General features: G+C 37.5%; 1 protein-coding gene across 6 annotated transcripts in view; it reads left to right on the forward strand.

Annotated features, from left to right (window-relative positions):
- The first annotated feature begins 2,124 nt into the window (after positions 1-2,124).
- LOC148597090 (uncharacterized) overlaps positions 2,125-15,816 on the forward strand; it is a 35,902-nt gene continuing 22,210 nt past the window's right edge. For 5 of the 6 annotated variants that reach the window (XR_015919079.1, XM_088563504.1, XM_088563505.1 and 2 more), the window contains exons 1-10: positions 2,125-2,592; positions 4,857-4,979; positions 5,184-5,345; positions 7,146-7,212; positions 7,852-7,934; positions 9,651-9,836; positions 11,284-11,502; positions 12,769-12,894; positions 13,786-13,950; positions 14,316-14,428. Coding sequence is in view for 5 of the 6 variants with exons in the window: in XM_088563504.1 (XP_088419630.1) it covers positions 2,376-2,592; positions 4,857-4,979; positions 5,184-5,345; positions 7,146-7,212; positions 7,852-7,934; positions 9,651-9,836; positions 11,284-11,502; positions 12,769-12,894; positions 13,786-13,950; positions 14,316-14,428 (1,461 nt within the window). In the remaining variant the exon portion in view is untranslated. The remainder of the gene's footprint in view (positions 2,593-4,856; positions 4,980-5,183; positions 5,346-7,145; positions 7,213-7,851; positions 7,935-9,650; positions 9,837-11,283; positions 11,503-12,768; positions 12,895-13,785; positions 13,951-14,315; positions 14,429-15,816) is intronic. The other variant, XM_088563506.1, reaches the window with a different exon arrangement.

Consider the following 15,816-nt stretch of genomic DNA (forward strand, 5'->3'; position numbering starts at 1 on the left):
AGGTTTTCCGTATTATAGCCTGACAACCCCAGCATGCAACATGCCAGGGGTACCCCATTCCACCACCTGGGACACACATCCCAGTTGCTCTGTGGGCAGAGCGCCTAACCCCCGGCTAGGTTTCTGAGCACTATTTAGTCGCCTTTTACGACAAGCTTAGCGCTGTTGCAGGCCTATTCTTTTAACACCCAGACCTGCACGGGGCCCTTTCATATCTATAGAGTCAAATATATTTTATTTTGAAAGCATGATCATGTATTTTTTCCCGTCCATGTGATGGCATTTCGCTATTTCAATAGCTTGCCGCTATTAAGCAGGCCATCGTGGTTTTTATATTCGAGATTCTCTTGACTTTACCAGCGCAATGAGGTAAAAATCGCTCGGAGTAAATCAATATCGCTCTTCCGCTTAACAATAATGATATCAATTCTGCTTCTACAAAGCGCATTTGAAATAACGTTTTAAGATCCAACAAATAATCACGACGTAATTACGACCGCAAGGAGACAAAACGTACCAAAAACTAAATATTTCCTTTTTTTTTGGAGAAAAAATGTTTCAGGTCGGCGCGATTATTTCAAGGTCGGTCATGTGACCGGAAACACACATATTGTTTCGGCCTTGTTACTTGTAGACAAATTTACAACTGAGAGTCTGAGAAAGAACAAATGTATATCAATTAGTCCATTTTTTTCTTTTCATAATCATAATAGAACTTTACATTCATATGTCAGAATCAGAGTCAGCGTCTATGTCCATGTCCATGTTATGATCATCACCTAGTTCAAGACACATTTGTTTTAATGCAACTCGGGACTTGTTTCCTTACTTGCCCTCTGTTACGTATGCTGGACAAATTGTCTCAGTCTGTACAGACATGTCTTGTACTTCTATTTGATGTATGTTTTCAAATTCTGTTTGTTTTGATTGTTCTGTTGTCTTTTTAGGCATTTTGTTCTGTTTTTTTCATCCATCCAGGACTTCAGAGATTCTTGTATAATTATTTTAGTTTTCATTACATTCTGATCCGTTCATGCTAACATGCATACAACTTTGGAGCATATCTGTAGTCAATCTACTTCTTAACCTTGTTTTTATTGTTTTCAGACAACAGGCCCCTCGCTCAGGCCATGCATTTGTAACTGGTAAAGATAACGCCACATTTGCAACAAAGCTAATGCATTCATAAAAAGGTTTGTAGGTTGACGTGACAAGCCTTTATGGGAAACATTCAGTACAACAGAATCGGCAAAGTCTGTTCTGACCAAACAATTTATATGATACTTCAATGATTGCCATTCTGTCAACATTTTTTTCAGTTTTTTTCAAACCATAGTGGTGCACCGTGTTGGGAAAGATGCCACGTTCCTTCCATTTTTCATTTCATCATCATTTCATTTTATCATCCACTTCATGAAATAATGAAATGAAAAAATGATGGGACACAAGGACAATGGGATCGACAAACTTTGATTGCCACTGGAAATAGGGAGAGGTGGGTAGGGTCGGGCAATTTAGCCTCCTGTGGCGGAGCCCTATGGTTCCTACCCAGGGAGAATACCACAGCAGGGTTCTTTAATGTGCGAGGAACGTGGCATCTTTTCCAACACGGTGCACCACTATGGTTTGCGGTCAGGTGTTCCGTATTATAGCCTAACAACCCCAGCATGTAACACGTCAGGGGTGCCCCATTCCACCACCTGGGGCACACAACCAAGTTGCTCTGTGAGCAGAGTGCCCTAGCCCCGACCCGAGTTCTGAGCACTATTTAGTCGCCTTTTACGACAAGCTTAGCGCTGCTGCAGGCCTATTCTTTTAACACCCGGACCTGCACGGGGCTCGTTTGTAATAAGTCGAACCAAAAGTAAAAATTAATGAAGGTATCTTCATACATATTATTGAAAAACACGGCTTTGTTGAAACGAACTTTGTAGTATGCTACAAGTATATATATATAAACTGATAATTGACCTAACACTCAATTGAAATCAAATTTTAAGTTGTTAAGAAAGATCAAATTATATAGTACAATACTATATTACATATAACATAGAACATCCTTGTCAAAACTGAATTTATAAACTTCCGTCTGTTTCACTTATGATAAGAGGACGCATAAGTGAAACTGACGGACGTTTTAAAAAGTTTAAAATATATCTAAATAAAACCTAAATCATGATCGAAATAGGTCATGATGCGGTTGTTTCCATCATAAAGTACGAAACTGAATTAATACGTTTTATATAGTTAAAGTGACATGTTTTCCGGATTTAAGACGGTACTCAATACATGTATTTGCAAAAAGTAAATTGAATCTTCACAATCACTTAAAAGCAAGATACAATTTAATTTGCTTACGATATTGATGATTCGAAATGGAATCTACGAAAACACGACGAGTGCGAGTGTTAATCATCTTAGCGTATATGTGTATTGATACATGTAAAGCGTTTTTTGCACGACCAGGAAAAGACGGAAATTGGCGCACAAAAACACATTTCGATATAACAAATATCGGCGTGTTTCGAGCATTAGAAGAATACATTATTAGAAATAAAGGTGCTGCTTCCATCGACGATTTTTTCTCTAAAGGTAGGATGAATATGACACTGTTAACATATAATCTGAATTGTGAATGCACTGTTTAAATAAAATACGGAAAACTTATTGTTTTGTGACAGTTTAATTGTTGCTAATTTGGCGGTAGGAAGTATTTTGCAAAAATTAAACTGTCATGAATATTTTTTACGAAGAATATTAAAACATTACATGGGTAAAGATCGCCAATTTAAAACTGCGCGAGAATAGATTGATCACAGAAACTGTGATAAAAAGACCGATTCGGTCTATTATGGAGGTAGACCTAGGGTAAGGGACATAACTCATGAAGTCAGTGATATGTTTGTATCATATTCAATTTCACCAAAGCCTATCAAACTTTCATTTGACACAGAATGAAATCAATCTGAGTTACTTTGATGCTTACATGACAGTGATGTAAAATGCTGAATACAAACGTTCCAATGATTTGTAAGGGTTATGTCGCCCCGTGCAGGTCCGGGTGTTAAAAAAATAGGCCTGCAGCAGCGCTAAGCTTGTCGTAAAAGGCGACTAAATAGTGCTCAGAAACCTAGCCGGGGGCTAGGCGCTCTGCCCACAGAGCAACTGGGATGTGTGCCCCAGGTGGTGGAATGGGGTACCCCTGGCGTGTTACATGCTGGGGTTGTCAGGCTATAATACGCAAAACCTGACCGCAAACCATAGTGGTGCACCGTGTTGGGAAAGATGCCACATTCCTCGCACGTTAAAGAACCCTGCTGTGGTATTCGATAGGAGTAGGAACCTTTGCGCTCCGCCACAGGAGGCTAAATTGCCCGACCTAACCCATCCCCCCTTTTTCCAGTGGCAATCAAAGTTTGTCGACCCTATTATCCTTGTGACCCATCCTTTTTTGTATCATTTCATCTTTATTTTATCATCAATTTCATGTTCATTGTCTGAATATAGCTGAAATATTGCTGCTCGGACGTTAAACCCCAACAAACAAACAAACAAACGTAAGGGTTGTGTCCCTTACCCTAGGTGTACCTCCTTAATACATGAAATTTTAGACGGAATAGTTTAATGAAATTACTAGCAAGTATTATATGTAGAATTAATGAACTTTTCCTTATGCATATTGCTTGTTTATTGGGGTTTAACGTCCGAGCAGCAATTTTTCAGCTATATTCAGACGATGAACATGAAATTGATGATAAAATGAACATGGAATGATGATGTAATGAAAAAGGGATTGGACACAAGGACAATGGGGTCGACAAATTTTGATTGTCACTGGAAATAGGGAGAGGTGGGTAGGGTCGGGCAATTTAGCCTCCTGTGGCGGAGCAGTAGGGTTCTTTAACGTGCGAGGAACGTGGCATCTTTCCCAACACGGTGCACCATTATGGTTTGCGGTCAGGTGTTCCGTATTATAGCCTGACAACCCCAGCATGTAACACGCCAGGGGTACCCCATTCCACCTCCTGGGGCACACATCCCAGTTGCTCTGTGGGCATAGCGTCCTAGCCCCCGGCTAGGATTCTGAGCACAATTTAGTCGCCTTTTACGACAATCTTAGCACTGCTGCAGGCCTATTCTTTTAACACCCGTATCTTCACGGGGAAAACATGTAAATGAGGACCCCTCCCCACCAAAAAAAAGTCTAGGTAGTCGAAAATCCTAGACACAATGCAACCCAATAAGTATAAGACTTCTTTTAAACATTGCCCCGTGCAGGTCCGGGTGTTAAAAGAATAGCCCTCTGTCCACAGAGCAACTAGGTTGTGTGCACATGGCGGTTAAATGGGGGTACCCCTGTCGTGTTACATGCTGGGGTTATCAGGCTATAATACGGAAAACCTGACCGCAAACCATAGTGGTGTATCGTGTTGGGAAAGATGCTACGTTTCTCACACGTTAAAGAACCCTGCTGTGGTATTCGATAGGAGTAGGAACCTTTGCACTCCGCCACAGAAGGCGAAATTGCCCGACCCTACCCATCCCTCCCTATTTCTAGTGGCAATCAAAATTTGTCGACCCTGTATCCTTGTGTCCCATTCTATTTTTCAATTCATCATCATCATTTCATGTTCATCGCTTAAATATGGCTGAAATATTGCTGCTTGGTTGTTAAACTCCAACAATCCATCAAACTGATAACTCATTTGATAGCTTTATACTTTCAGTGCAATTGATTGAAATGTGTTAAAGTTCACAATTTTATTTAATATGTCTGAATTCAAGGAACAACGAGTGAATGTGTGTCCTATGGACAAATTATTTCATGTTGATCTGTATTTCCTGTTTTGTTTCAGATGCAAATGGTCGATCCATTATGTACAAGAAAATTGGAAAGCTCCGCCAGGCTGTTGCCGATACACAGACAAATAAAAAGGAGACTGCCTACATTCACTGCCACGCCGATCAGATCGATTTAGGTATCTTTATATTAGCAATTTATCAAGCTTTGTGTTCAATTATAATGTTTAAGATGGCAATCAGTCTGCTCCTTCAAGATAGCAAGAATATTTGAATAGTACTCTTGCACTCACTTTCTTCTTGTATATTTTACTATTAAATATATTGACATATTTGTAAAACCTTTCCAGGAAAATAAATCTTATATATTTGTCAATTTACAGCCCATAACTTTGTAAAGTCGTGCAAACAGAGACTTCAACATTGGATAGGTGACGAGGATCAGCTTTTACAACAGTTAGGGGAATGTTTGTACACAGTACAGTCCTTTTATAGTAATACTAACTGGGTGGAAATGTATGGAAATGTACCGTATGAGGACTTCGGTAAAGTTTGATTGAACGTAGCCAGTTTAAATATGATTTATATCACTTTGAGTATTTGAGTGTCAGATTTGTTCGGAATCATTCTGAGTGTGAAACATAATTTCAAATAACACAAACATTTTGAAACCTTAATTTGACTATTTGCAGCACCAGAATCAAGGGGAAAAACAGATTTTCCATACCATTTTGGTAGATTGGGTTATGATGTGATTGAAATGCATTGAAAATTAATATTTCAATGGCAGATGACTCTGTCAAAAACCTCATTTTTTTCTGACTTTATATTGAAAACAAATATTAACAAATCCAATGATGCAGAGATCAAATAGTTTTTTTTTTTAAAAAAACCGAAAGCATCCCGAGTACATTTAAGTGATTTTTCCCCTTATGCTGGATTATTTTAAAAACATACACTTAAATACAGTACCAATACATAAACTTTAAGTACAGGTCTTTTAAATAATCAATCAAAGTTGGTAAAACTTGAAAAATGTATATCAAATACGCCAACCGATTTTACAAAATAATTTCACTCAAAGAAATAACTTCTATTTGAAATGATTTTTGTTTGATCCATAAATCATTAGAGGTGTTTGGAAGAATTTCATTAGAATTATAAAAAAGACAGTTATCTGCCGTTGAATTTTTGTACTGCAATGCGTTTTTCATGACTTTAAAGCACGTCATACCAAAATTAAGGCAAAAACCTTGTCCTTATTCCTTGATTAATGTTTTACCATGTTACACTCAGTTTTCACATACTGACAATTAATAGTAACAAGAAATGGATAACATATATTTATAATGATGCATTTCATCTTAAAACATATAAGATGTTAGTTGTGATTGATTGATTGATTGTTGTGTTTTAATGCCGTTTCGGCGACTAGGGCCATATCACGGCAAGAACATTGAATGAAATGGAAATGTTAAAAGCAAGATCAAAGTCTCTTCATAAAATAATTAAATAAAAACAAACAGTTATTTACATATAAAAAGGTACATAAAAGGTGAACCTAAGACATAAAATACATATAGAAACATAACTTCGATAAAACATGCCCCGTGCAGGTCCGGGTGTCAAAAGAATAGGCCTGCAGCAGCGCTAAGCTTGTCGTAAAAGGCGACTAAATAGTGCTCAGAAACCTAGCCGGGGGCTAGGCGCTCTGCCCACAGAGCAACTGGGATGTGTGCCCCAGGTGGTGGGATGGGGTACCCCTGGCGTGTTACATGCTGGGGTTGTCAGGCTATAATACGGAAAACCTGACGGAAAACCATAGTGGTGTACCGTGTTGGGAAAGATGCCACGTTCCTCGCACGTTAAAGAACCCTGCTGTGGTATTCGATAGGAGTAGGAACCTTTGTGCTCCGCCACAGGAGGCTAAATTGCCCGACCTTACCCATCCCTCCAATTTGCTAGTGGCAATCAAAATTTGTCGACCCTACTGTCCTTGTGTCCCATCCCGTTTTTCATTTCATCATCATTTCATGTTCATTGTATCATCCGTTTCATGTTCATCGTCTGAATATAGCTGAAATATTGCTGCTCGGAGTTAAACCCCAACAATCAATCAATCATCAATCGATAAAACATTTAAAACATTGAAAAGTCAAGGACGGTATCAAATTTAGATTTTAATAAACCGATATCCCGTAAGAAATCGATAATGTTTTTAGATGAACAAATCAAACATACTGGCGCAGTCAAAATAATTGTGCCTGGTGGTTGGTAGTTGTGTACATGATATAAGTTGATTTGTGTTGTTATTATAGTGTATCTTTTACATTTCGTTTATATAGGATTGAATGATTTGATTGATGTAGCAACACCAGACATGGATACGTGTAAAGACCAAGCTAATTTTGAGTAAGGGTTTAGCGTATTTGATAACTTGTGCATCTTGCAATCTAAAAACATAAAATGGGAGTCCATATGTTAAACATCAGGATATCGTTGGACCACGAACAGATCAAAACAGAAAAGTGTACACTTACTTGTAGTGCTTACTGTCATGATTTAGATAAAGTGGTACTCTTTTCCAAATTTAGCTTTTATTCAATATGCTTAATATAGTATTCATTGATTTTAAAAATATGAATTATGAGACACTTGATATGTTACTGGCAGAATGGTATTCAAATATCGTAATAGCATTATTTTTTACATAAAACCGTAAGTGTACAATTAGTCGTAAGTTCTGACGTCAAAATAGATCAATGATTACTTTTACACTTACGATGTTTTCTTGAGACATCGACCACTGATGTGTTATTTCGTAACGAAGAAGTAACAAAGATACATTTATACAGAACAATATCACCAAGTCTATTGAATGGATGTAAAAAGCAAATTTGAATAATGACCAAGCATCCTGAAACGAAATTAATAATAAATGAACTTATCACGTAGCTAAATGTTGCTTGATGAGCGACAAAGAACTAGATATTCCGCGAAGGGATGCTTAGTTATACATTTTGTTATATTAAAAGTTTCCATCTTTTTAAGTTCGCAGTGTAAAGACAACACCATTGTATCCAACATGTTGACAAGCGGATACTTTCATGGTAGGGGAAATCAAAAACCGGCAAGTGAGTAGCTTTTGTGTCGTGATGTCTCGGGAGTACGAATAGATTATCATAAATAATTTCTTTTCACAGACAAATGAGCTATTATTGATGAATTAGCATGGTCATGTGTAATTTATGCCAGAAAGGCAAATCAGCGTAATAATGCACGGGTAAGCTAGTGCCATCATTTTAAAAGCATTATGGGCGCAGTTAATGATTATGCAAGATCGTGGACAAAAAAGGGGACTTATCCGATTAGGTGACAGCGGTTAGGTCTTTGGTAAAATGTCAAATTCACAACCCCAAACACTTCATGAATGATCGATCGAGGTCAGTGTCCAAAGACTAAAAAACTGTAAAATGCCTGCAGCACCGCTAAGCTCGTCGTAAAAGGCGACTAAATACTGCTCAGAAACCTAGCCGGGGGCTGGAGCGCTCTGCCCACAGCGCAACTGGGATGTGTGCCCCAGGTGGTGGAATGGGATACCCCTGGTGTGTTACATGCTGGGGTCGTCAGGCTATAATACGCAAAACCTGACCGCAAACCATAGTGGTGCATTGTGTTGGGAAAGATGCCACGTTCCTCGCACGTTAAAGAACCCTACTGTGGTATTCTTCCGGAGTAGGAACCCTTGCGCTCCGCCACAGGAGGCTAAATTGCCCGACCCTACCCACCTCTCCCTATTTCCAGTGGCAATCAAAATTTGTCGACCCATTGTCCTTGTGTCCTATTCCTTTTTCATTTCATCATTATTTCATGTTCATTTTATCATCAATTTCATGTTCATCGTCTGAATATAGCTGAAGTATTGCTGCTCGGACCTTAAACCCCAACAAACAAACAAAAAAATCAATTTCATTTTTCTTCCATCACCCTGATATAGCCAAAAGAGTACAACTAAGACGGTTAACTCCAATTAATCAATCATTTACTAAAGTAAAGGAACTCCGCTTTCACACTTAACATACAGTATAAATATTTGTTCCTGTTAATTCATTGGCCCCGTGCAGGTCCAGGTGTTAAAAGAATAGGCCTGCAGCAGCGCTAAGCTTCTCGTAAAAGGCGACTTAATAGTGCTCAGAAACCTAGCCGGGGGGCTAGGCGCTCTGCCCACAGAGTAACTGGAATGTGTGTCCCAGGTGGTGGAATGGGGTACCCCTGGCGTGTTACATGCTGGGGTTGCCAGGCTATAATACGCAAAACCTGACCGCAAACCATAGTGGTGCACCGTGTTGGGAAAGATGTCACGTTCCTCGCACGTTAAAGAACCCTGCTGTGGTATTCAATAGGAGTAGGAACCTTTGCGCTCCGCCACAGGAGGCTAAATTGCCCGACCTTGCCCATCCCCTCTTTTTCTAGTGGTAATCAAAGTTTGTCGATCCTCTTGTCCTTGTGTCCCATCCTTTTTTTTTCATTCCATGTTCATATTATCATCCATTTCATGTCCATTGTCTCAATATAGCTGAAATATTGCTGCTCGGACGTTAAACCCCAATAAACAAACAATTAAACTGATGCGAAATAAATGTAATACAACAAGGTACATTAGTCCTAGACAGTATTCAAATTAAAGATCGTTTTACATTGTGTAAAACATTCATTTTTCATTGAAATTGCAAGATTCATTCAATTTCTAAAATGGGTGTCTGAATTGTTTAGAGTTTAATTCGAATTGCAAGCACTGTTTGCAGCTTCGGAAAGTGTTTCTTGTTGTATCGGTTATGTTTTACTTACAGAAGCCATTGGTGCTACAACGGGTAAATGTAGCCACGGAGGGAAAGACGATTCCAGTAGAACATCGATAGCTCGCTGTGGGATAAATAAAGAATCAGTCGAAGAGGAATATTCCCCACATAATCATTTACATGATGATGCATACATTGCTGCAGTAAAAGCGACCGGAAATTTCCTTATTGCTAACGGTACGTCCTGTTTTTCAGTCATTTTTTTTTCTGTGTTATGATATTTACACGGTTGGAAGAAACCTTATAGCTTCATAAAATGGAATTATCCGAATTAATATTGTTTTTCAACATGATTGCTTGACAGTTTTATTAGAACAAGAGCTTCCATATCGTCTGATACGTAGTTAAAGTCAATTTTGATCTTGTGTTTAATTAGAATATATTATTTCTTCAACTAGAGTCTATTTTGGTATTTTGGTCAAGTCTGTACGTCCACATAATATTGTCTTGAACATATTGAATGAAGTTCGCATAATTTTTTTTCTGAAAATATATTTTGTCTTTTGATGAAACAAATACTGAATTAAACGATTCATATTGTGGTTTTAATTGTAGATTGTTGGTGTTTAACGCCCATGCAGTAATATATCAATAAATTCAGGTCATGAACATGAAATGGATATGATATACATAAAATAATGATAAAGTGAATAATTAGGTGGGACTAAATGACAATTTTTAAGGGAGTCTACGAATTTTCATTGCCACTAGAAATAGTAAGAGCCGGTCGGGCACATTTAAGCCTCCTGCGGCGGAGGGAAAATGTTTCTACTCCTAACGAATACCACGGCAGGTACTTCAACGTGCGAGGAACGTTGCATCGCTATGGTTTTTTTCTGTATTATGGCCTGACGATCCCAGCATGTAGCATGCCAGGGGTAACCCCTTCCACAACCTGAGGCACCCACTCCGCTTGCTCTGTTGGCAGAGCGGCTTAGCCCCAGCCCCGTGCAGGTCCGGGTGTTAAAAGAATAGGCCTGTAGCACCGCTAAGCTTGTCGTTAAAGGCGACTAAATAGTGCTTAGAAACCTAGCCGGGGTTTAGGCGCTCTGCCCACAGAGCAACTGGGATGTGTGCCTCACGTGGTGAAATGGGGTAACCCTGGAGTGTTACATGCTGGGGTTGTCAGGCTATAATACGGAAAACCTGACCGCAAACCAAAGTGGTTCACCGTGTTTGGAAAGATGTCACGTTCCATGCACGTTAAAGAACCGTGCTGTGGTATTTGATAGGATCAGGAACCTTTGCACTCCGCCACAGGAGGCTTAATTGCCCGACCTTGCCCAACCCCCCCTTTTTCCGGTGGCAATCAAAATTTGTCGACCCTATTGTCCTTGTGTCCCATCCTTTTTTTTCATTTCATCATCATTTCATGTTCATTTTGTCATCATTTTCATGTTCATTTTGTGAATATAGCTGAAATGTTGCTGCTCGGACGTTAAACCCCAACAAACAAACAAAAAGCTGAGCCCCAGGCCAGGGTTCTGAGCACTATTAAGTCGCATTTTACGACAAGCTTAGCGTGCTGTGGGCTGTTACGGTTGAAAATACTTTTCCTTGTCTTGTTTGTAAGATCATTTACCGTTTTTAAATAATGTGTCTTCAATAGTTCTTTTCCCTACAGGCACTGGAATCGTTGATTTGCTCGGAGTAAAATACTTTGATTCACTGTTTCATGTCAAACGGCAGACATCAAAAAGCCTTGCTATTGCAATAGATTATACTAGTTCAATGAGTGATGACATAGAGGCTGTAAAGAAGACCGTTATTAAACTGCTAACTGCGACAGTCGGTTCGGATAATGAACCTGCAGATTATGTACTGTCCATGTTCTATGATCCAGGTAAATTGAAATCGGTTATATGTTTGTATTATATTGAATTTCCCCAAAGAATCTCCAGCTTTCATTTGAAATAGAATGAAATCAGTCCAAGTTAATTTGATGCTTACATGAGATTGGTGTACAATGCTGAATACAAATGTTTCAACGATTTGTGAGTTACCCTTAAATTGAATGATTAATTGATTGATTGTTGGGGTTTACCGTCGCTTTGTTTGTTTGTTTTTTGGGGTTTAATGTCCGAGCAGCAATATTTCAGCTATATTCAGACAATGAACATAAAATGATGATGAAATGATAAAAGGGATGGGACACAAGGATAAGAGGGTCGAAAAATTTTTCGTTGCCACTAGAAAAAGAGAGGGATGGGTCAAGTCGGGCAATTTAGCCTCCTGTGGCGGTGCGCTAAGGTTCCTACTCCTATCGAATACCACAGCACGATTCTTTAACGTGCGAGGAACGTTACATCTTTCCCAACACAATGCACCACTATGGCTGCGGTCAGGTTTTCCGTATTATAGCCCGACAACCCCAGCATGTAACATGCCAGGGGTAACCCAATCCACCACCCACCTGGGGCACACATCCCAGTTGCTCTGTGGGCAGAGCGCCTAACCCCCGGCTAGGTTCCTGAGCACTATTTAGTCGCCTTTTACGACAAGCTTAGCGCGGCTGCAGGCCTATTCTTTTACATCCGGACCTGCACGGGGATTAAATTGAATGACATTGCACGTATAAACTTTACATTCTACTCTATCTATTTAGTATTAACATATATAACTCAAATAATTTGTAAAATTATTCAAATGAACTACATTAAAATCTGTTTAAAATGTGACTATTAAATTATAAATGTTTTATTTGGTTGACAGTGTAATCAATGGAACCAAGATTCCAGCGGAAAACAAAAGAATACAATCCAAGGACAAAGACCAGACATGGAAAACAGACATACACAACAAAGAACATAAAGTAACTAAAAAAATAAATGAGCAACTCGAACTCTACTAAAAACTGGGAGCATGGACCAGGTGCACCGGTATGGTAACTGCTTTTCTAGAGTCACCCGTCGAATTGGTCATAAAACATTGTACAAAGTTAAGTCTGGGATAGACGAATAAGGAAAGGAAAACTATGACACATTGAACAAATCAGTTTTCATAGTGCAGATGGATACACCGTAACGATCCTCGAGTTCACGATGTCTTCAATCTTGTAGCAACATAAGACATACTTTTAATTCAACTATTAAAATAAATATATTTTCAGCAAAATATAATTATGTAAAGCGTTATGTTCACGGCTACGATATGATCGAAAAAGTAAAGAATTTAACATGGAAGTCTGGCGAAAATCCCGACTGTCCAGAACTAGTCGCTGCCGGTATGCTTCAGGGTATGTAATCTTTTTTTAGTTTAATTGTACGTTGCAGATTTTGGGCCGTTTGCATTATATATCTGTTAAATTTTATTTTTAAACACGTTATATTGATTCAATGGAAAAATAGCAATGATAATATATATGCTCCCATTGAAGTGGTCTGGAATTGAATATGTATACTTAAGGAGGTAGACCTAGGGCAAGAGACACAACTCTTAAAAATCATTGAAATGTTTATGTTCAGCATTTTACATCAATCTTATGTAAGCATCTAATTAATTTGGGATTCATTTTATTCTGCTTGAAACAAAAGCTTGAGGGGCTTTGGTGAAAATGAACATGATACAAACATACCACTGATTTCAAGAGTTATGTCCCTTACACTAGGTCTACCTACTTAAGCTTAAATACAAAGCAAGTGCGATTTGTGAATCTTGATCATATATCAAGATAATTGATGAAATTATTGAACAACATCTGTTATGCCCTTTAAACAACTCTTGTGTTCATTCATTTGGATCTTTTATAAATCATGAAATATTGTTTTGTCTTGTTCGAGTCGAAAAAGTTTTGGGGAAAAATAACCATACTTTCCAGTAGCAGAACGCAATTGCATTTGAAGTGTTTTAATATTTCGAATGATCCACTTTTATTTGCACTCATTTGCACTCTTATTGTCGATTACAGTTTCTTTGGAGACTACTGAAAATGAGATAGTAAAAAAATCAAAATGATCCACTTTATTTTAAGAAATAGTCTCATCGCATTAATTCTCAGAATATTTCAATTGTTTAAGTTTATACTGTAAATGAGTATAACCTGTAACTTGTGTCTCTGTTCACTTACAAAACAGTTTACAATATTGTGTTGTTACTGTGTTATTTTCTTCTTTCCTTATAATTTTAGCCATTGAATTATGCAGGAGTAATTCTCCCCTCCTGGTGTTTACGGATGCACCAGCAAAAGATGAAGCCAGAATGAATGAAGTTATAAGTGCAGCTAATGCTAAAAATATATCAGTGTCGTCATTATTGACGGATCAGTGCACAAGGAAGCGAAGTATAGAAAAGGGTTTGTTGAATAAACCAACATTTTCAGTAATAATTATAATGTTTTGTTACTATTCTCTTTAAAACGAACGTTTAATCCAAAACGAATAGAAATACAACATGCTAATTCCATTTTTTTTTCTTTTCGATCTTCAGTGAAGTGCAAACAATCGATAAATAAAATCACCAATTTTAGTTATCATTTAAGATGGCTGCTTAGGGTTGTTCTTATAATTTCAAAATAATTAAAATGTAATTGAATGAAGGATATATAATGTAGATTTATACAATCTGCCTTGCTTTTTTATTACATTCTCTAGGCCTTCGGTGTAAGGATTAACTTATAGGCAAATTCGTTATTTACTGGAGTTCTCTTTTTTTGTCAAGATCGTACGGTGAGGTCCTTATTTTTCTTCCAACAAATAGCAGAAGCAACAAGTGGTACAGTGTACCAGACAGACAAAAAAAATATTGGGACTATTCTGGATGGAGTTCTTGAGGTAATTAATATAACTGCGTGGATTGTATAAAGCTTCTACATGGAATTGCATTTGCGTGAATTGCGAAAAGAAATCGTCGGGTTTTGATAGGAAAATAAGTTAAAAAATATTTATCATTGTGCTCTTAAATGAGGTAATATTCAAACTGTTGCAGTGCTTAAAGTTTAAACGAAACATACATTACAAGGCATCCTAAGTATGATAAAATGGAACCTTAAACAGAAGTCGCACAGAGTATTTAACAAGGTTTGCATGATTTACTTGAAAAAGTTCAAAAGGCATGAGCACATTAACCTAGAATCCTGATCACAAGTGAAGCAAATTTTAAAGGCTGTTTAATTGTCTGATTGTTGGGTTTTAAACATCAAAATGAGGAACATTACAGAATTTATAAAAAAAAAAATTTATTGTTTCGATATATTTTTCTTCATATTGAAATGTCCCTTTGAGGAAATTTCGAGGCACAATACTCATATTCTGTGATGTACGACAATTATACATTTAAAAGCAACTGTTGGTTAAAACATGATTTGTTCGGGGATATCAAAATTTAAAAGACACTATTCTTCATTTGTTAGTTACACTATGAACAAAAACCTTGTAGGACTCGTAATCTAATTGAGAAGACGGTCATACAAATAAAATAGAGGTGGAAACAATTATCTTGTTTAATAAAACGTAATAACATAAGAATTGAATATGTATACTTAAGGAGGTAGACCTAGGGCAAGAGACACAACTCTTAAAAATCATTGAAATGTTTATGTTCAGCATTTTACATCAATCTTATGTAAGCATCTAATTAATTTGGGATTCATTTTATTCTGCTTGAAACAAAAGCTTGAGGGGCTTTGGTGAAAATGAACATGATACAAACATACCACTGATTTCAAGAGTTATGTCCCTTACACTAGGTCTACCTACTTAAGCTTAAATACAAAGCAAGTGCGATTTGTGAATCTTGATCATATATCAAGATAATTGATGAAATTATTGAACAACATCTGTTATGCCCTTTAAACAACTCTTGTGTTCATTCATTTGGATCTTTTATAAATCATGAAATATTGTTTTGTCTTGTTCGAGTCGAAAAAGTTTGGGGGAAAAATAACCGTACTTTCCAGTAGCAGAACGCAATTGCATTTGAAGTGTTTTAATATTTCGAATGATCCACTTTTATTTGCACTCATTTGCACTCTTATTGTCGATTACAGTTTCTTTGGAGACTACTGAAAATGAGATAGTAAAAAAATCAAAATGATCCACTTTATTTTAAGAAATAGTCTCATCGCATTAATTCTCAGAATATTTCAACTGTTTAAGTTTATACTGTAAATGAGTATAACCTGTAACTTGTGTCTCTGTTCACTTACAAAACAGTTTACAAT

The sequence above is a fragment of the Perna viridis genome, chromosome 15 (assembly GCF_037379345.1).
Source record: "Perna viridis isolate PV_CMFRI_1.1 ecotype Kerala chromosome 15, ASM3737934v1, whole genome shotgun sequence".
Lineage (NCBI taxonomy): Eukaryota > Metazoa > Mollusca > Bivalvia > Mytilida > Mytilidae > Perna > Perna viridis.